At 40.4% G+C, this 21,767-nt stretch overlaps 1 protein-coding gene and 1 long non-coding RNA gene across 2 annotated transcripts; one reads left to right on the top strand and one right to left on the bottom strand.

Moving 5' to 3' along the window:
• Positions 1 to 212: 212 nt before the first annotated feature.
• On the top strand, positions 213 to 15,187 carry TNMD (tenomodulin). Its single transcript, XM_054470926.2, has 7 exons — positions 213 to 384; positions 549 to 680; positions 9,214 to 9,354; positions 9,580 to 9,681; positions 12,810 to 12,963; positions 14,323 to 14,489; positions 14,814 to 15,187. Exons 1-7 carry the CDS (start codon positions 337 to 339, stop codon positions 15,021 to 15,023), a joined length of 954 nt encoding a protein of 317 aa, XP_054326901.1. The 5' UTR covers positions 213 to 336; the 3' UTR covers positions 15,024 to 15,187.
• LOC129023972 (uncharacterized) lies at positions 12,360 to 21,569 on the bottom strand. Its single transcript, XR_008496999.1, has 3 exons — positions 21,494 to 21,569; positions 13,617 to 13,693; positions 12,360 to 12,436 (listed from the first exon to the last, which is right to left on the bottom strand). It is a non-coding gene; the product is annotated as an uncharacterized LOC129023972 (long non-coding RNA).
• Between the last annotated feature and the right edge of the window lie 198 nt (positions 21,570 to 21,767).

Consider the following 21,767-nt stretch of genomic DNA (forward strand, 5'->3'; position numbering starts at 1 on the left):
TTTAAGTTCATAGTGAAAAATCATTTCAATGTGTCCTAGGCTTGGTCCCCTTCCAACCCAACCCCCAGGACAATAGTTTTCATTATAACCTTCTGTCTTTGCCATTCTGGATGGAATTCTGTGCACAGAAGTTATATACATATATGGGTATATCTATGTAACAAATCGCAGCACAGGAGTCCCCTGGGCTCCCTCAGGCTCTGGTATGACATATTTGAGCCATATAAATTCAGCTTCTCCTCTGGCATCTGTTAGCCGACTCACTTGCAACTCCACCTCAGCAGTGGTCTCTCAGTCCTCTCAAAGCAGGCAAAGAGTACTGTGTGCTGAGAGACCATGGCAAAGAATCCTCCAGAGAATTGTGAAGACTGTCACATTCTAAATGTAAGTTGATTCATATTTTTTCCCTTTTGAGCAGAAGCATGGTTTCACAGATTTATCATATTGCGAAGTGAACATTAGAAAGTGGAATCAAAGGTGACTTTGAATTATGGCTTGCTTATTGAGGTTTATTGTGTATTGTTTTATTCTCTCTGTTCTTTGGTTAGGCAGAAGCTTTTAAATCCAAGAAAATATGTAAATCACTTAAGATTTGTGGACTGGTCTTTGGTATCCTGGCCCTAACTCTAATTGTCCTGTTTTGGGGGAGCAAGCACTTCTGGCCGGAGGTACCCAAAAAAGTAAGTAAATACACATCATAATCTGATGCTTCTGTTCTGAGTTTGATTGAATTTAATTAGTAGGCATATAAATTATTCTGAAAATGAAAATCATTAAGTCTCTTTTGTGTTTATTTTCTGGTGGTATGAAAAACTGAATCAAGATTTTTCTCTCCTTCATTTGCCTAATTATTTTGGTAAGGGAAAAAAATTTATCTTCTGTATTTTGGTTAGTAATGATAGGGTGTAGAATTACCCATTCTTCCATAATGCTTATATTTAAGGAGTTAAGACTCCTCCTAGGAGCAAAGTTTTTACTTTAAGAAAAAATACTTTCAATCTTTCTTTCAATTATCTGGGCAGAAACTGATGGAAAAGTAATTAGACCACCACATAAGGAGAAACCACCCAAAGTGGCAGCAAAGGATTTTCAGGGATTATATTTCTGACTTAATGCATCTGCGGTGAGAACAGGCAGCAAGCTGCTTTTCAGGAGGAGCAATTCTCATACCTGACTTCACATTTATTTATGACTTAAAAAAAAAACTAGAGCTTTTCAGCTCCTTGCCAGCGGTAATCATCACTGTCCCACTGAGATAGTAATGCCACAAGGTAGAAGCATGCGACACCAAGTCATTAATCACAGATAACTCAGAAAGCTTCTGATGCTGCGGTCATTTGGTGAAGCTTGGCTAGCCACTGTAGTTTATATTTCTGTACCTTAGTGTTATTGTTACTCCTGGGCTCATATGCAATGGGCAAGTGTAGATATAAAATAAATAAATAAAACCATAGTCCCAAATAAAACCATTGTCCCTTCATGCTCACAATTTCCATTTAAAAGATAATCAACAAATATACAAACTACAAGTTGTGAAGATAGTTTTCTGGCTTTGCCATGTTTTTCTGTTGGTGTGTGGATTGCTGCTGAAGTTATTGTTATTACTGTTGTTAATCTGTTGTCATAAGATGCTCATTTCTATTTGGTAACAGATGTAGGGAGAAAAAAGCACAAATCCAGGAAGGAGGATGATACAAGAAAATGGGTTGGCATGGACCGTTAGGAGCCAAAGGAGCAATAGGAGCAGAGAGAAAAAAATATGGGTCAGTGGGGAGAGAGAGGTAGAGGGGGAAAAGCAGAAAACAAGGTGGCTAAGTGTCTGAAAGAAAACAGAGGTATAAGGCATAACCACCCTTGGGTTCTCCACCTCTGCTGTCATACCCACTTTCATTTAGTCCCAAAGGATATCTTATCAGGTTTAAGTAGGAGGGAGAGCAAGCCAGCCTACTTTGTTTGCCTTTTTATTTATACCTTGTTCCAGAAAAGATTTCAGGCATCACCCAATGCCTATGGTTAGCCCTATCCCCTACTCCTCCTCCCCTTACTGCTCCTTGCTTCTGAACTACTTACCGTTCAAATGTCCTTCTAGAGAAGCCACCTGTGTTCAGGCTGGCAGGGTGGGTAAAGCAATCGACATCAGGAAGGAAACAGCAATTAATAAGAGAGCCAAAATGCATTCCAATACAATTCTGGTACCACTTAGTTAATTCCCAAGGTGATATGTCACTCCACAAGTTGAACCTTGGATCCTCTTGAAAATTATACATGAGTTAAAGGGCCATAAATCCTTTTGTTCTCCACAGCCATAATGTACTTAATTGGGCATGGTGGATAGCTAGTCCTTTTGACCACCCTTAGATGCTTGCCTAAATAAGGGGCCAAATGGCCTTTCTTGTTTTATTGTTGTCGTTGGTACTGCAAATGCTATTCCAAAAGAGTATATGTGTTTTTATAAACTTATAGTGCTATTTGCCTCAGCGCAGCTATAAACGACTAAGTGGAGACCTTGCCTTTTTATTGCAAAGTGTCAAACTCACTAGCAGGTTCATGGTCTCCTCTGTTTCCCTGTTATATCATCTAGTTCTGTTTTTAATGATTATAAGGAGCAATCCTATGATACCTCAAACCAAAAGTAAAACTTGGTCAGTGCATGCACAGAAGAGGTGGGATATGCTGCTGAATAAAGTTTATCAAAAATCAAACCTCTTGTGAAACAATCCATTTTGGGATGTCATTTTCAGCAAAGGGACTCTCAGAAATGAACAAAGCTATTATGAAGTAATCCAGATAAAGACAACAGGTGTCCCCTAGGGCAAGTTTCTCTACCATGAACAAATGTTGTTGGTTTTCCATTCCAGTGGGGAGTTATGATTCATTGTCTTTGATATTTAAGTCATGGCCTTCACAAGACCAGGTTTGGTTCATTGAAAACTAAGAAATCAGCTGGAAATGTGGATGCTTTAGTTAGTCCACTACTACCTTCAAGTCCCAGACAAAGATCTCAGGAGACCATCTATGTTTCCAATGGCTAAGACTATCAATAAGCCTGCCTTAGAGCAGACTTAAGAATACTGGGAAGACACTAGCAGTCAGATTAGTCTTGGAAGAATTGCATAGGAAAAGGATCCAGGCATCTTACACAAATTAAAGACTCTCCCCTTAATGGTATGGCCTAGCAAGAAACAACAGTTAGCAGATTAAAATCCAGGCTCTTTGGGCTTTCATTAACAAGTCCACGAGACTTGTTGGGACTCTGTGGCCCTTGGTAGAGAGAGCTGTGTGTGCAACTGTGCTTATTGGTGGCAGTGATTTGTTTGCTGTCCTGGGATTTCCTCCAAGCTCTTAGTGTTTGCTCTCCTAGCCTCCACCACGCCTTTTTATTTTGTCTTTCAACATCTGTGTATAATAAACAGTATTTATTTAACATCCCACATCTGGTGTTGACATTTTCATGCCAGTAAGTCCTTCTCCTCACTCCCGCTTTGGTGTGTACAAAAGATCCAGATTCCTGTATCCAAATTGAGAACAAGCCATGCTTGACCTCCTCCCCTCACATACCTCAGGTCTGTGTGCACACAGGTGTGCACACACACAGACACACACACACACACACACACCAGAGAGAGAAAGAAATCAAAATAAAGTGAAACAAGGACGACTAACTCTGGGTGAGCTGCTGCATTTTCTTACAGGTCCCAGGCCCCTGACCCACAGCCACATACAGGAGTCACCTGAGCTAAATGAAAGCCAGGTCCATCCAGCTCTGAATTCAGCTTTCTTAAACAAGCAGAAGAGACCTATTCAGTCCCAGCAATTTTGAGAAAGCATCATAATGAGGCTCTCCTTCTAGGCAGTGACTGCCCTGGGATCATTGAAGCAGAATCGCCAAAGAAACATTCTTGCTTAAAGCCCCCTGTATTACACATTTTACTGGAAACAGTCAGAAGCCAACTCCTCAGCTAATTAATCCAACATGAAGAAAACAAATCAGAAAAATCCTAGCCCTCAAACCAACAGTTTAGAAACTTAGCACAGACCTTGTAGCCCATCCCTGCCAATCCTTTGTGGAGCGAGGCAGAAGAATCATACATTTAATAAATGAAAGAGTGTCCTTACTGCCTTACATAGGAGCTGCCTGGTGACTTTAGGGTTGTTTGAAAGCCATCAGGACCACACAGTAATCAGCAGATTTGTGAGGATGTTCCTTCAACTTCTATATATTACCAGAGCAATGAGGAGTGATAGGGATAAGCGGGCATTTTTCTGCCCTCCTGCCACACCTCAGTTGCAGGTGATCATTAAAACAGTCTCCCCCAGCGTTGTGAGCCCACTATCATTCTAGGTTGAAAATCCTTTGCTCAGAAGAAGCACTTTCTTGACGAGTCTGATCGCAACTTTTTGTGCGTGCCTATTTCTTGGCATGCACAATTGGGCATTAGCCCAATATTAACTTTTTTCACTCCTCTCTAGGCACACAAGGAAGACAACTTTCTTCTCCAGGTCCCCTGGGCTTTCCTACACCACAGTCTGGTGGGTGAAATGTGGGTCTAGAGAAACATTAATATACCCTCAAGGAAAAAATTGAAGGAGTAGCCGGAATATTTTTGGCAGGGAGACTGAGCTTTACCAGATGGTGCCATGTTGGCACTTTCAAAAAAGAAAAAAAAAGACCTCTCTTCATTTTCCTCCTGAACCACTGTGAGACCCAGGTCCACCATTGTACAATTCTCACTGGGCCAGCACTTATTCTGGGCTACTCAAGGGCAGCTCCCAGCAATTATGTAGAGCCAGGCTGTGGCTGTGATGGGCATGTTCTTCTTAGTCAGTCTCTTCATTCTCCTAAGGCAGCATTTGCTGAACAACTTATATGACACCAGGATGAAGAGCCTGGGCCTTCGAAGACAGCTGTTCTGGAGTGGTTGAGAGTGGAATTGGGGCTGTGGAGGAAGTAGCCTGGATGATCAACAGATAGTAGCAGTAGGAGTAGTCCAATGATCAACCTGACAGGTTGATCTGAGCAAATCTTAGCAGACTTTGCTAACTATCTAGCATTACAGATGAAAAGGGGTAAAGGATTAAAATAGAAACTGAGTCCCTAGAGACACTCAGTGATTTACCCAAAAATCACACAAATTGTAAGTGGTGGGGTTAAGGTTAGAACTAGAGGCTAGTCTGAAGATTCTTTCCACTATTCTTCAGCTGCATTTAAGAATCAGGGATGGGAATAATGGGTAGGATAAAAACTTACTGGTCAGCTCAAGTCTGTAGATAAAAGAAGTAGCTTTTTCTTGTTGAAAAAGACTGTCTGTGCTGCTTATGCCAATATTTTGCATATTGCCAAATGGTGATTGAAGACGCAGAACTCTAACTTTGCATAAGGAACAATCTGTCTGCTCTGTGTTGGTAAAGAAATACCCAGAGGCCCTTTAATTCCCCCAAGTTAGGTTAATAATAATATGGTACAGTGCATTCTCTTCCCTTCCTTCCAGCCTAACACCTGCTAGCCAGCTATTCTGAGCATGTATTTCACCTTTGGAGAGTGTACCTCATAAACAGACAGTAAGGGATGAAGATGGAGTGAAGAGCAGCTAGATTAATCACAGGCTTCAAAAAACAAACCTAAGCCAAATGTCCTCAAATCCCTGTCGGGACAGGCTAAAGCTTCTTGCCCCTAAAACAGATCCATCACACTGAGGTATGAGATAGCTTTACTTTTTCTAAAAAGCTTTCTTTTCTGATCTCAGGGACTGCCACAGAGGCAAGAAAACAAGGAAAACTGTGAAAGAGGGATGTTAGGGCTCATTTGCTGCCTGAATGGAGGATTTAACTGGACTGAAGACAGAACTCCTGGGCAGGGAAGAAAAATGAGTTGTGTCCTCTACATGTTTTGTCAGTGTGGTCTCCTTACGCCTCTCACTGCCTGGACTTAACCACATATCTGTCTCATTTCACTTCTGATTCCTATTCCACTCCATTGGCTTCCTTGTTCCATTCCAGTGTTCTGGTTCTTATAGTTAAGGCCAGCCTTATGTGTGGGTGGAGTAAGAGCCCATTTGAGTGGTGCTGGAAAGATGCCCTTGCCCCCAAATAGCTCCCATTCCTCGTGCCACTGTGCCTATTAGATTGGTGCAAAAGTAATTGTGGTTTTAGCCATTGAAAGTAATGGCAAAGTAATAAAGTAATAAAATCCACCATTAGTACTTCATTCTTCTGAGTGAAGTACTGTACTCAAATTTTTAAACAGACAAATATTCATCACTAATATCTAAGTGTGAAATCATGGGTCAGATTGATTTCTTCTTTGTCATAAGGTACCTGAAGCACCACGAAATTCCTAGATGTCTAGACAGGAGACAAAGGGACAGAAATAGGAAGAGAAAGAGGAAGGGCTATGAGGGTATAGAATGAACAGAATATGAAAATAGAGCAGAAAAGGAAAGCTAGAAGCACCAAAAATTAACTCTCTCTATTTGCCAATTGGGCAGGGGTGTACTCCTCATCATATTCTGTCCTTGCTCTATCCTCCCTGGAATAAAGCTGAGTTGGAGGCAGCTGAGATGAGCTACTTGTAGCCCACTCACACCTCTCTTCAGGCCAGTCATCCTGTCTCTGCTTTAGCTTGCTCCTGGAGAGGACAAAGCCATTTATTCTTTCATCTCCAGGAAGACCTTCAACCCCTGAGCCAGGAAGCTTAGCAGAGAGCAAAGTACTTGTGATGCCAAAGGCATGAGCTCAGTCTTCATATGGGCCAGTGAAGCTTGCATAGCCATTACCCAAGCAATGTGCTCCACAGGGACCCAGGCGAGACAGTGTGTCTGGATTTGCTCATACCCATCTCCAAAGAGTCCAAAGTGGGCCACCAGCATCATCTTCCTAGACGAAGAACAGTCTGTTCCAAAAGGACACCTTTGATAGTGGAATTCTGTCTGGGTGAATATATAGCTCCCCACTCCTACCCCCTACCAAGGATTCACACATAAACGAAGTCATTCTGTTCCCACTCTAGTAACTTATCATTACTAACATAAAGCCAACAAGTTGGTTAATGAACACAATCAGAATGGACCCCTTCTCCCCTATCAAAAAAACTCTTTGCAGGAATGTTGAAAATAATCAAGATCTGCTGAGCTTGGCAGTTTCCAATAGTTTTCATCTAGCAAGGTGTCCAAGTAAAGTGCATTGCCAACAGTGCAGGAAAACTCATTCCACAGAAGCACACTGAAATTCTAAATGTCACCAGTAGGTTCCATAGTCTTCTACCAGTGATTGAAAATACAGCCTGTATTTTCTCTTTCGCCCAGGTAGGCAGTGTTCCAGCATCCCCTAGTCTCTAACCTCATTTTTCCATACAATAATCCATCAGTGGTGCTACTGATGAAATAAACACCCCACCCCAGCCCCCAATGGCTAGTGGCATCAACATTTGTCTCAAAAATGGATAGTATTTCTAACAAAATTCCCCCATTGGGAGAGCTGACAAGACTGGATCTGAAGTGGATGCCTCCCTTTTCTACTTAGGTCAGACAGACTGAGAGCTCAATTTGTTGCCATAGGTAGAAGTTTCTCTTTTCAAGCTGGCTGCAGAGCTGGAACTGAGGACATATTTATTGCTAGAAGCAAATAACAAACCTAAAGGAATTTGCTACCTATCACAAACCAGGCCAGACTTCCTGAGTTAACTCTGCAGTTGCTGGAGAGTTCTAAGTATTGTTTTTCTTTCACTTTTAAAATGATTTTTTAAAAACACCTTGCCAATACTCAAAAATGTCTCTTTAGGAAGATAAGGATGTGCTATTGGTGGGGAAAACTTATTCAACAAATACTTAGGTTCCAACCACGTCCAAGGCACTGTAGGGCTACCAAGAGGTAAATGACATTGTCTCTTGTTTTTCTCTTCAGCAGCTACATTAGACTTGTCACCCTTGAAGTAACACTTGCTTCTACAAATGGTTCCAATTTGTTTTTCTCTAGTTGAGTTGGTGAATATTTGACCAGGTTAAACTAACATTCAGTCAATGGCATCAGCAGAGACTAAAAAACGACCCAACCTGGTGTAAGTTCTCTATAAGGCTGCCACTGGGAACCGTATCATTAGAAAGCAATGTGGGCTCTGAAGAAGACTTGCTTTTTCAGGCTTTTAGTTTCCCAAATTTTTTTCATAAGGAAAAATGAACATGGAGAAACTCGATAAACAAAGGTCTCCTAATGACAGAGATAAGATAGACTTCCAAAAGGCATCATCAGGTCTGGCCTGGTTTGTGACAGATAACAAATTCCTTTATGCTTATTTGCTTCTACCTATAAATATGTCCTAAAATTATAAGTTATGGGCTTACTCCTAAACTGCAGTGCCATATGGGACTGGTCCTCTTGGTCTTTAGAAATACAATTGCCTCTTTTAGAGTGCAGGAGGAAATCTGGGGTTTTGTTTTAGCCACTCAAGAAAGACCTGATGAGCAGTCTTTCTTCTTGGGAGGCTCCACGTTACTTAATGCAGGACACTTGGCTCAGTTGGCTTAATTCCATATACACAAAAGAATCTGCAGAACTTGAAAACAACTGAATATGGCTTGGGAAACAGAACCCAGGAATAAACTGGGTGGGGTTGGTTGCCGTATAAAGAGAAGGCTAAGGGAAGGCAATAAATGTTTCCTGGAGTTTAAGGGGCAAAAGGAAGCAAACAAAGCAGGGTAGGGCTCTAATATTGGCAAGGAGAAAGTCTCCAGATTCTAAAACGAATAGACTCAAGGCTGTTGTGGCAATATTAAAGCCCTGGATAAATAAGAAGACAAAAAACACTTAACCATTTTATGTGTATTCAAATCTCTTTCCAAGCCCTAATAAATTTCATGGGCAGTGGGGGGGGGGGTGCAGGGCAGTGAGCCGGGGGGGGGGGGGGTAGGGGGAGGGGTCGTGATTACTTAGCACTTGGAAACGGAAGTGGTAGCCTAAAGAAGCAGCATAGGTTTTAGGTGATCCCTCAGCTTAACACAAGGAGAAAATACTTTATAGGCTGGTTTGCAAACTATCATTTGCTGTTTAGTCAAGGCTGCCAAGAAAACTGTTGGAATTCTTAGTAATTAGCTCAGCAGCTTGGCTTGAATTCAAAATACCAGCTCTGAAGGGATCCCCATATCAGCTCCAGCGCCAAAAAGCACCTCACTTTAGGGACACACTGAGTATCTTAGAGATTGTTTTCCTCTGTTCTCCCAGACCTATGACATGGAGCACACTTTCTACAGCAATGGAGAGAAGAAGAAGATTTACATGGAAATTGATCCTGTGACCAGAACTGAAATATTCAGAAGCGGAAATGGCACTGATGAAACATTGGAAGTACACGACTTTAAAAACGTAAGTTGGATGTTTTCCCCCTAAGACTTTCCACTTAAAATATTAGAGCAGTTGAGTCAAGTTAAAAATAGCCTCCATCTAAAATTTGAATTAAAATGGAAAGCTAGCCTCCTCTAGCTTTCCATTTAAATTCAAATTTTGCTAGTCTGGGACCCCAACAGATCATGGAACTTACTAATAGTGGCCCTTTTGGGAAGCTTTATTGTTGTTTTGTCTGTTTTATAGGGATACACTGGCATCTACTTCGTGGGTCTTCAAAAATGTTTTATCAAAACTCAGATTAAAGTGATTCCTGAATTTTCTGAACCAGAAGAGGAAATAGATGAGGTATGTAAGAAGAATAATTGTGGTGGCAAAAGACATCATTTATTGGATGCTAGCTATGTGCCAAACATTGTACTAAATGCTTTACTTTTCTTTGATTCTCCAACAACCTTATAAATAGGTACCATTATTATCATCATTTTCAGATCAGGAAACTAGAACTCAGAGCCAAAAAGTGACTTGCTCAAGGTCACACAGCTAGTGAGTAGCAGATTGGGGTCTTGAACTTAGGCCTTTCAGAAAACTCAAGTGCATAATTTTAGGTGCAATGCTATACTTTTATACCCGGGCACCCATTAACATTATGTTGATTTTCTCTGAAACCAAAGATTTCTAGTAAGAGGGATGAGCCAGAGAAAATCAATCTTGCCTCAGATAAAGCGTTTTTAAAAAAGAAAGTTCCAAAGCCACCTGGGGTTCTTGCCACTTTTGTCACACTTCAGTATTCACCTATTTTAAAGATTGTGGTTCATTCACCTTACCATTTTATGCTGGGCTGCTAATGGAATAATTCACATTTAACCACAGTAGGAAAGGCAAAGCAAAGAAGGTGAACACTGCAATGGGATACAAATTCTCTGAAAACACCCTGCTAGACAAAAGTAAGGCAACCTAGGGTGCTGGTGAAATCACTGAATGGCCCCTTAAAACCTAATGGGAGATGGATGTTATTGCCTAAAATACAACTATCTGTAAGGCCCTTAGGCTCTTTATTGTTCCCTGATATTTTGTCTATAATTACAGTATGGTTTTATTAGTGGGAGGAGAAGGGGGATCTCAGTTAAGGTCCTATTGTGACAGCATATCCCCACTATAGCAAGAAAAAACAAACATTGGTTTGGTTTGGTTTAGTGCTTAGTTGGCAAATCTAAAGTGGAATTATGGCAATGGCAGAATGATTTTTCTTCTTCTTCTTCTTTTTTTTTTTTTTTTTTTTGTATTTTTAGTAGAGACAGGGCTTCACCATAGCCAGGATGGTCTCAATCTCCTGACCTCATGATCCGCCCGCCTAGGCCTCTCAAAGTGCTGGGATTACAGGCGTGAGCCACCACGCCCAGCCATGGCAGAGTGATCTTTCTATAAACTATAAAAACCTCTTTCTTTCTTCTCTCTCTCCCTGTTCTTTTCCACTTTTCTCCCACCCAGCTCCCTCCATCTTGATTCTCACCAACCCATTTATCTTTTCCTTTACCTTTTTCTTTATTTGGGGGCGGTGGGTGGGGAGGACTATTTTTCTTTCCCTTACCCAAGTCTTAGAGCTGTCATTGGCTCCCACTTTACTCTTTCATGCTACTGGTCTCCTCGGGGCCAGAGAAGTTACAGACCCTTGTTACTAGAATTTCCAAGAAAACAAAGAACGTTCTCCCAAAGATGATGCTCTGCTCCCAAGGTCTACTGTAGTGACAAAGTTTGGAGACTTTTTTTTTAAAGTAAGCATGAGTTAGATGCATCTGAGGAATAGATCAACGTTCAGGATATTAGGAATGACTATAGAAGGCAATGGTAAGATAAAAGGAAAATCAATAGGATTAAAAAGCTACTATACACAATAACGTATGCCGATTACATACAGAAAATAATGTAAGCATTTGAGTAGGCCACCCAGCAATGAGAACCGGAAGTGATATAATAGGATTTATTTTTTTGAAAGATTAAGGCAAAGGAATCGGGGCACGGTGGCTCACGCCTATAATCCCAGCCCCTTGGGAGGCTGAAGGGGGGATCACTGGAGGTCAGGAGTTCGAGACCACGCTGGCCAACATGGTGAAAACCCATCTCTACTAAAACAAAACAAAACAAAATAAAATTAGCTGGGCACGGTGGCGTGTGCCTGTAATCCCAGCTGCCGAAGAGGATGAGGTGGGAGGATGGCTTGAACCCGGGAGGTGGAGGTTTCAGTAAGCCGAGTTTGCGCCACTGCACTCCAGCCTGGATGACAGAGCAGGACGCAGTGTCAAAAAATAAATAAATAAACAAATAAAAAATAAAGGCAAAGGCTCATAATGTCTCATTTTGGCCCTAATTTAGTCTTCAGTTAATTTCACCAAATATTTTAAATAACGCAAATATTCATTTCATGATAGTAAGAATACTGTACCTTCAGGTAAATCTTGTTTTTTATATTCACGCCACAGATTTTTTTTAATGAGACAAATTTGTGGTCCTGAATGACAAAAACCTTCTTCTGTACTTCCCTCCACACTGTATCCATGGCATGTGTATTTTAAACATGCAGAGCAGGTATATAAATAGCCCTGATTTTGCTAATAAAGCTAGTCAGCATACCAACCTTATTTTATACAATTCCTTTCAATGCATCTCAAGGTCGTTACAGACTCAAGGACAAAGGTGCTAAGACTTTAGAATTGTAAATGATTCCGGGAGAAATTAGTAAGAACTAGGTATACAACACAATTACCTCAATACTAGAAACTGAAGAGAAAGTGGCATCCTCTACAATATAAAAAAAGCTGCTTAAAGGAAAAACACTCTGTGAGATAAACTCTAAGCATCTACAATGAAAGGAATGCAATAGTAGGAAGGCCAGTGAAGTCATAAACTGGAGACTTGACTTTAAAACATAAAAGGACATCTTTTGTACTATAACTAGCTACCATCAACAGGCAAATCTTGTAAAACCAAAATATTAGATTACATTGTTATTGAATTGATCTCACCAGTTTGGATTATAGGAGTTTTTTCAGCTTCAGGTCAAATCCTGCTTGCCACCCAAGAGGCAAACCTAAAATAAGGCAGGCTAACAAAATGTATTTATAAAAAAGAAAACAAATGTAAATCACTTAGGGTTCCAGAAGCTCAAGTTAAGACATACACAGACCCAGGGCACCCTGAAAATAATGAAGCGCCTTTCTGACTTTGAGTGAAATGGTAACAGAGAAGGCTCCTATTTTAGTAAGCAGCCTTGCTGTTAGACCCAAGAGGGAGGAAGGATCAGTTGTTAACTCCCCAAAGGGCACCCACTGAATGCAAGGCACAGAGCTAGTTCACCAGCAGCCCTAGGATTAAACTTATTACACTCAAAATATATTGTTTTCCAGCATCCCATAATGTCTCACTTGTTCTATTAATTTCTCTGCCAATCCCTACCCTAAGCTACTTTCTTCTTTCAGAATGAAGAAATTACCACAACTTTCTTTGAACAGTCAGTGATTTGGGTCCCAGCAGAAAAGCCTATTGAAAACCGAGATTTTCTTAAAAATTCCAAAATTCTGGAGATTTGTGATAACGTGACCATGTATTGGATCAATCCCACTCTAATATCAGGTATGACACTGTTATTCTCATCCTCCTCCTATTTTGTAAGACAGTAACAGCTTAATGTTCCCAGCATTTAGAGGCTACATTTCTAGGAAAACAAATGATCGGTTTATATCTTCTTGGATGAGTCTATATATGCTGACTGCCAGTGAGGAGGGAATTTTTCACAGCCAAGTTATAAATCAGATAAATTAATGTTGACAGGCTTTTAAATATCCCAGCAAAGGTAACACCACCTTAATGTGACTAGTGATAGCAAAAAACTAATCTGTCTTTCTTTGCACATCTATATTCATTGCAGTCGGTATACCAGACTATTGCTCAAACCACTGTGGGTCCAACCCAAGAATAGAGGAGAGAAGGGCAAAAACAATGCTCTGCTGTCAAGAAGGATTCCCTATGTCAAATGGTGGCATTTTCCTTAGAAGATAGGACAATCACTGCAATACAAATTTCTTTGTCGCTGTTTTAGGAATTACTATAAAAATAGTTGAGGGCTAGATGTCCAGAGGAGAAGAGTCCAGCCCTCAACTTCCAGTCAGCCCATAGAGAAAGTAAAGGCCCCTGGATGTCTTAGTCTGTTTAGCTAACATGGAATTTGGCCTCCCTCATTCTGCACAGCATAGATTACTCTATTACCCAAGAGAGGTTATTCTCACCAGTGTAAGCATCTGTGGGTACTCTTTAGAGACATTAAAAAGGTGACTAAATGCAGTGTGGTATCCTGGACTGGATGCTGGAACAGAAAAAGAACAATTAGTAGAAATACTAATGAAATCTGAATAAAGTCTGTAGTTTGGTTAATAACATTGTACCAATTCTAACTTCTGATTTTTGACCATTGTACCATGGTTATGTAAGTAACATTAGGGGAAACCGGGTGAAGAATATGTGAACTCTGTACTATTTCTGCAACTCTTCCATAAATCTAAGATTATTTCTAAACAGAAAGTTTAAAAAAAATTTAAGACAAGAAACATAAGGGAAGTGGGAAGACAGAGGATGTCAAATCAATTCAGGCAACCAAGAAATATTTATTGAGCATCTACATGGGTAAAATCATCATTGTAGGAGATACAGAAGTCCCTTGTCCTCAGTTTTTAATTTAGTATGCTATTAAGGCAAAGCAGTAAATGCTTGATGCCAAAGAAGCAAAGAAGTTTGTGTATGTAGAAATGATCAGGCTTGTTTTGGAAACTACTCTAAAATATCAGCTGAAAGAGCTTGGAAAAGTGGTCCATGCCTAAATGATGCCAGTTAGAAGACACAATGAAAATCTCTATCCCCAACTGCTATTCTCCCAAGCACTTCTTTCAGGAACATTTGCAAAGCAGTTGCATCACAACTTTGCATTTATTATCTTAGTTTCCGAGTTACAAGACTTTGAGGAGGAGGGAGAAGATCTTCACTTTCCTGCCAACGAAAAAAAAGGGATTGAACAAAATGAACAGTGGGTGGTCCCTCAAGTGAAGGTAGAGAAGACCCGTCACGCCAGACAAGCAAGTGAGGAAGAACTTCCAATAAATGACTATGTGAGTTATGTTTATGTAAACTCTTGATAGAGGAGGAAAAAAGAGCCCTCACAAAACTTACTACCCCTCAGATCACGATCATTGGAAGGAGTATGATCATGGCTTTAACAAAAAAAAAAAATGTTTAAGAAACTTGGAATCTCCAGGAGGCTCATTCAAAATCAATCTCGATCTCTGCAGATATATCTCCATGATCAGGCTAAGGAGCTTAATTTCTCACAAGCCCCCAACTCATACAGTCTTCTAGTTCTCCCCTGCTTGGTGAGAATTCTTGCTAGTGAACCTTCCTCTCCCACCCCCAACACTGGCTTCTTCTTCTTTCAGACTGAAAATGGAATAGAATTTGATCCCATGCTGGATGAGAGAGGTTATTGTTGTATTTACTGCCGTCGAGGCAACCGCTACTGCCGCCGCGTCTGTGAACCTTTACTAGGTTACTACCCATATCCATACTGCTACCAAGGAGGACGAGTCATCTGTCGTGTCATCATGCCTTGTAACTGGTGGGTGGCCCGCATGCTGGGGAGGGTCTAATAGGAGGTTTGAGCTCAAATGCTTAAACAGCTGGCAACATATAATAAATGCATGCTATTCTATGAATTTCTGCCTATGAGGCATCTGGCCCCTGGTAGCCAGCTCTCCAGAATTACTTGTAGGTAATTCCTCTCTTCATGTTCTAATAAACTTCTACATTATCACCAACAGCCTGATTGCTGCTGAACACACTGGGTAAGTGTTTGCTGAGAATATTCCCAGCAACTGAAATGGAGCAGACCCGTTAAACATAGATGACTATGCTGAGGCTCAGAAAACAATGCCCCAAAATGAAGGCCTCAGAAGCAACAGTTTTTCTCTGACCTTCTCCTACCTGCCAGTCTCTCAGTCCCATTCTCCCCCCAAGGCTAGCCATAAAAGCTAGAATCCCTCTTCCTCAAGGCGTGTCATAGAAATCAGAACCCCTTTTTTCCAAAGCCAGCCATTAAACCTAAAAATATCACTCTGATTTTTCCTCTGCTTTTCTGTGTAAAAGCTGGCCGTAAGGAAATTATCTGACCTACCTTGTTTGACTGTAGGTCATAAGACTCCCTTTCCAGAGAGGACCCAACAGGTTTGGAAGTAGAAAATGGCAAAGCATAACGATACCTAAATATCATATTTTACTCTGCTGTATTAAGACAGTGGAAATAAGGGGCTGATGACAAAATGTCTTCATAACTGATGCATTAAAAACATATCCTTTTGTGCATAGCCCCAGTGTTTAATTATATGAAAGATATATTGTGAACTTGCTGAAGTATCAATTAAGCTGCTGGACAGGCAGTGAGTCATAGCAGGCCAACACTAAAATATTCCAAATGTGCAGACTCAGCAAAGGAGAAAGCTAAACTAGCAAAAAGGGTCTCAGGCTCTCCTCCTATAAACAGGAACTCAACTTAGGACAAATTCAACATTCCATAGCCTTCACATCTGGCTCCTCTTTATATCAGTGTTTGACTAGATACCTTTCCAAGGCAATTGTCTAAAAAACAAGAACCCATAAATACCATTCACAGAAGCAGGCATCATAGGAAATTATTGAGATGAGGAATCAAATGGGATTTTCCCTCCCAAATCACAGGGAACTAGCAGTATACCACTTTCTGAAAGAAAAGGTAAGGGCCTACTTCCCAATCACTCCATACTTTGCTTGGGAAAGGAAAAGGGGGCAAAGGGGAAGGAAAAAGAAGTGGTTAAAGAGTAATGTTAACCTTGATGTCCCAGCCAGTTTCAGTTTCAAAATTCATGCTCTACCAATCTGTCACCCCTTCTAGTTTCATTTGAAGGTAGCATATACTTCATTGCTGAACTTCAAAGTTATTGTGTCATGAAAATGTCTGTCTGGAACTTTCTATCAGAAAAATATTTTCAAATAAATTCTTCACCAAGATGCCTGTGGGCCAGGAGTCATTTTCTCCCATTTAAGAGTTGAGGAAATCCATAGAAAATGGCTTTGCCCAAGGTTGAGTTGCGATTAGCCAGTCATTAATTGGTAATTAGCATATATGCCATACTTAGATTACCAATTTTCACAGAATGAGAGCACAATAAAATATATCTAACAATGCACATTACTGAAAATATTTTTGATTGATGATTTAGAAGACATCTGATTGTTTTAGAGTACTTCAATTATCATAACAAGCATTAATGTATAGTTGAAATAGAAAAATGTAAAAGATATGAAATTACTTTGAGGTTATATGAACTTCATGATGTTTCTATCATTGTTTTTTAATAAGACTACTCATTTTTAACATTGCTTTTTTAAATCAGCCAATAATTTTATTTTATTTATTTTTCTATTTTTTATTTATTTTTCCATAGGTTATTGGGGTACAGGAGGTATTTGGTTACATGAGTAAGTTCTTTAGTAGTGATTTGTGAGATTTTGGTGCACCCATCACCCAAGCAGTATACACTGAACCCCATTTGTGGTCTTTTATCCCTCGCCCCCCCCCCCAACCATTTCTCCCAAGTCACCAAAGTCCATTCTGTCATTTTTTTTTTTTTTTTTTTTTTTTTGAGACGGAGTCTCCCTTTGTCACCCAGGCTGGAGTGCAGTGGCGCGATCTCTGCTCACTGCAAGCTCTGCCTCCCGAGTTCACGCCATTCTCCTGCCTCAGCCTCCCGAGTAGCTGGGACTACAGGCGCCTGCCACCACGCCCGGCTAATTTTTCTTTTCTTTTTTTTTTTTTTTTTTTTTTTTTTTTTGTATTTTTAGTACAGACAGGGTTTCACCGTCTTAGTCAGGATGGTCTCGATCTCCTGACCTCAGGTGATCCGCCCGCCTCGGCCTCTCAAAGTGCTCGGATTACAGGCATGAGCCACCGCGCCCGGCCCATTGTATCATTCTTATGCCTTTGCGTCCTCATAGCTTAGCTTCCACGTATCTGTGAGAACATGCAATGTTTGGTTTTCCATTCTTGAGTTACTTCACTTAGAATAATAGTCTCCAGCCGGGCACGGTGACTAAGCCTGTAATGCCAGCACTTTTGGGAGGCTGAGGCGGGAGGATCACGAGGTCAGGAGATCAAGACCATCCTGGCTAACACGGTGAAACCCCGTCTCTACTAAAAATACAAAAAAATTAACTGGGCATGGTGGCGGGCGCCTGTAGACCAAGCCACTCAGGAGGCGGAGGCAGGAGAATGGCGTGAACCTGGGAGGCGGAGCTTGCAGGCCGAGATCGCACCACCGCACTCCAGCCTGGGCGACAGAGGAAGGCTCCGTCTCAAAAAAAAAAAAAAAAGAAAGAATAATAGTCTCCAATCTCATCCATGTTACTGCAAATGCCATTAATTCATTCCTTTTTATGACTGGGTAGTATTCCATCATATATATGTGTGTGTATATATATATGCGTATATATGTGTATATATGTATATATGTATATGTGTATATGTATGTATATATTACATATGTATATGCATGTATATATATGTGTGTATACATATGTGTGTCTATATATGTGCATATATATACGTGTGTATATATATATATATATATATATTAAAAAAACAGTTTCTTTATCCACTGGTTGATTGATGGGCATTTGGGTTGGTTCCACGATTTTGCAATTGTGAAGTGTGCTGCTATAAATATGCGTGTGCAAGTATTTCTTTTGTATAATGACTTCTTTTCCTCTGGGTAGATACCCAATAGTGGGATTGCTGTATCAAATAGTAGTTCTACTTTTAGTTCTTTAAGGAATCTCTACACTCTTTTCCATAGTAGCTGTACTAGTTTACTTTCCCACCAGCAGTGTAGAAGTGTTCCCTGATCACCACATCCATGCCAACATCTACTGTTTTTTGATGTTTTGATTACTGCCATACTTGCAGGAGTAAGGTAGTATCGCATTGTGGTTTTGATTTGCATTTCCCTGTAGATCAGCCAATAATTTTAAATTCCTGAGATACTCAAATTTATGCAGTCTATAGTATACTATATATACCATGCTCTATGAGGGATATAAATGAAGTAGAAAATATACTCCCTATTTCCAAAGAAAGATGAGACACCCAAAATACATAAGCCCTAACATAGGAACTTATACACAACTCACTACAGTTGTATATGCTGTGTGCATGTGTGCATGCGCGTGCACACACACACACACACACACAGACACACACTCTAAGAGGTATAGATAATTCCGTATCACATTTTAGGACTCAGAGTTCCTACTCACATTCTTTTAATTCAGGAAGCATTTCTTGCTCAAATGAGATACCTCAACCTCCAAATAATTTCACAGTGGGAAATTGTGATCCTCTTAATGAGCCAGAATGAGTTAAAAAAAAAATACAAGGGCATGCTTAAATAAATATTCAAGGCTGGGCACGGTGGCTCATACCTGTAATCCCAGCACTTTGGGGGGCCAAGGCAGGCGGATCACAAGGTCAGGAGTTTGAGACCTGCCTGGCCAATATGGTGAAACCCTGTCTCTACTGAAAATACAAAAAGAATTAGCCGGGCGTGGTGGCGCATGCCTGTAATCCCAGCTACTCAGGAGGCTGAGGCAGGAGAGTCGCTTTAACCCGGGAGGTGGAGGTTGCAGTGAGCCGAGATGGCGCCACTGCATTCCAGCCCAGGTAACAGAGCAAAAAAAAAAAAAAAAGAAAAAGAAAGAAAAGAAAAAAGAAGAACAAGAGGAGGAGGAGGCGGAAGGATTCAAATTATCACATGTTTAGAAGGGGGGGTGCGGGGAGAAGGGAACAGCACAGCAAACAAACAAATCCAAACACACTCGTCTGTCACTTCAATTTAGGCCCAGGCTACGTTGGAAAGGAAAAAGTATAATACCTCTCTCATCACAAATTTTTACCCCTCATGTGAATCCTGTGTAGAGATTCCTTATTTCATGCTTTACACTTCCCTCACATTGACCCCACTGAGGCTACAGCTGCCTCTCTTCCCTACACCCTTCCCTAAGCCCAGCCTCCTCAAAGAGCAACATCAAAGTAACTCTGACCTCCCAAGCCAGAGACCTTGCAGTAATTACAATGTATCCCTGTCACCCACTCCAGCTCTTTTGTTGCCAAGTCTTTTCTCTTCTAAACCTTCCCCACCGGATTATTTCTTAGATCATTTGTTACAACTTCCTCCCTGCTGAAGTTCCCAGGTTGGAGATGGAAACTAACATAAAATGCTTATAGACAAAGTTTATTTTTCACTCACAGATTTCATTAATGCCATTTCCTTTCCTGAGAGTCTACAATAGCTACTTACTTACTACATTAAGGATCAGGCCTAAGTCGCATTCAAAACATCCTGATTCGAAGCACCTTAAACTACCACCTCGTATCTCTTTTCTCCTCCCACTACCCTACCTACCACTCTTGCTTTTCTCAGGCATTTTAGTTTCATGCTCTGTTTGTCCAGTCATCCCATCTCCTTTACAGACTTGTCTCTCACTGATTTGAAGAGATTTTTCAAATCCCATTTTCCTCTTGCCCAAACATGGAATCTAAATTCTCTCTACTTCATTCTATGCCTGTATAAATTAATACTGTCGTTCCTTGGTATTTGTGGGGGATTGGCTCCAAGACCTCCATGGATACTAAAGTCCTCGAATGCTCAAGTCCCTGATATAATATGAAGTAGTATTTGTATATAACCTACACACATCCTTCCTTATACTTTAAGTCATCTCTAGATTACTATTTATAATACCTAACAATGTAAATGCTATGCAAATAGTTGTTATTTTTTTATTTGTATTATTTCTTATTGTTGTATTATTTTTTGCAGTGGTTTTTCCGTATGCTTTTTATCCACGGATATGGAGAGCTGACTGTATATCACTCAATGCACATACTCCTTACATATGATTTTAACGTGTAAGTTCTAAAAGAAAAGGGCCCATATCCTCTCCCATTTTGCTCTGTCTAGAACCTGGCACCATATCTAAAGCATATACGTGGCCTTTAGATGTTGTGTGTGTGTGTGTTTTAATTGAGGCCAATGAGAAAGAAGACGGGGAAGAAGATAGAAGAAAAAGAAGAGGCTGTAAAAGAGCACAGTTACAAAGCCCAGTCAGAATATTATTACAAAAAGCTGGCCTTGAGTTCTGTTCAAATTTAGGATACAAGTTCTCATTTTACTTAAATTCATTTTTTTATTCCTCATCTTTTGACACAGTTGAATTCCGTAAGTGTAAGGAATTCCTCTAATCCCAGAATGATCAAAAGCATAGATGATTGTCCACAGCTCAATTATTTCCATTATATGAATGCAGGCATTTGGCATTTCCATCTCAATTTTCAATGATTCTATGCATAAAAAAGAAAAAATGCCAAAAAGCACATCTGCCATGAAATCACAAGAAATACCATATTACCTTTCAGATTCTTTGGGGATTTAAATTCCAATCAAGAAAAGTCAGGTAAGGCAAAACCATCCATTGCTCCCACTCAGCATAAGGACACTATGCATTAGTGTGCTCAGCACCTTCCAGCACACCTAAAATGGCTCTTTGGCAGGAATAGGGGCAAGGGAAATCTATTTTGAGTCTTTATATATAAGGCTCACTGTCTGGCTGAATCCAAAACTGTCACTTTGGCTCCTAGAGTCTAACGCTGAAAGCTTACTGAGATAAATATGGACCTTCTCATTCAGGCTGTCAGGAAATGCGTGGATCTATTTTATTTATACCCTTAAAAATGATTTCATTTTGGCTTTCCTTCTTTGAAGAAGTTTAATTCTGGGGCTTAATTTTGCTGACAGAATGCTGTTCCCTAACAAGAAAGAAAAGTATTTCCATATTAAAAAACAGGTATAAATGTATACACAAAAAATACTGTCCCTGGCATTCCAAAGTCCTGCTCCTAAGTCTCCTCTACTATCTTTCATCAATTTGCATGAAAGCTCCTTACCCAATGACTGCATTGATCATTTATTTAGATCAATATTCAGTTCTGTCATTTGTAACCCAATGACTGGATAGTCACTTGTCTACTTACTGCTTTGAAATTGGTATTCCATTGTCTATCTTCTCTTCCATTCTCTTAACTTCACACTCAGTCCTATCATCCTTGCTAAAGGGGGTTGAGAAAGAGAGAGGCAGAATGAACCAAAGGAAATAGAGCAAGCCACAATAAATTCCTCAACCAAAACAAACTAACAACAACAAAAAAAACCCAATATCTCCGTAGTCCTGAGATGATCTCTGCCTGACAGTGACATTAATATATTGTTTATATTTATCCTTCTCTGCTGATGCTATCATTTGCCATT

This window comes from Pongo pygmaeus, chromosome X (assembly GCF_028885625.2).
Source record: "Pongo pygmaeus isolate AG05252 chromosome X, NHGRI_mPonPyg2-v2.0_pri, whole genome shotgun sequence".
Lineage (NCBI taxonomy): Eukaryota > Metazoa > Chordata > Mammalia > Primates > Hominidae > Pongo > Pongo pygmaeus.

Coding starts and splice junctions, on each gene's coding strand:
- TNMD (XM_054470926.2), top strand. CDS start 337: ATGGCAAAGAATCCTCCAGAGAATTGTGAAGACTGTCACATTCTAAAT. Junction 385..548: donor AAGACTGTCACATTCTAAAT/GTAAGTTGATTC, acceptor TTCTTTGGTTAG/GCAGAAGCTTTTAAATCCAA. Junction 12,964..14,322: donor CAATCCCACTCTAATATCAG/GTATGACACTGT, acceptor TTATTATCTTAG/TTTCCGAGTTACAAGACTTT.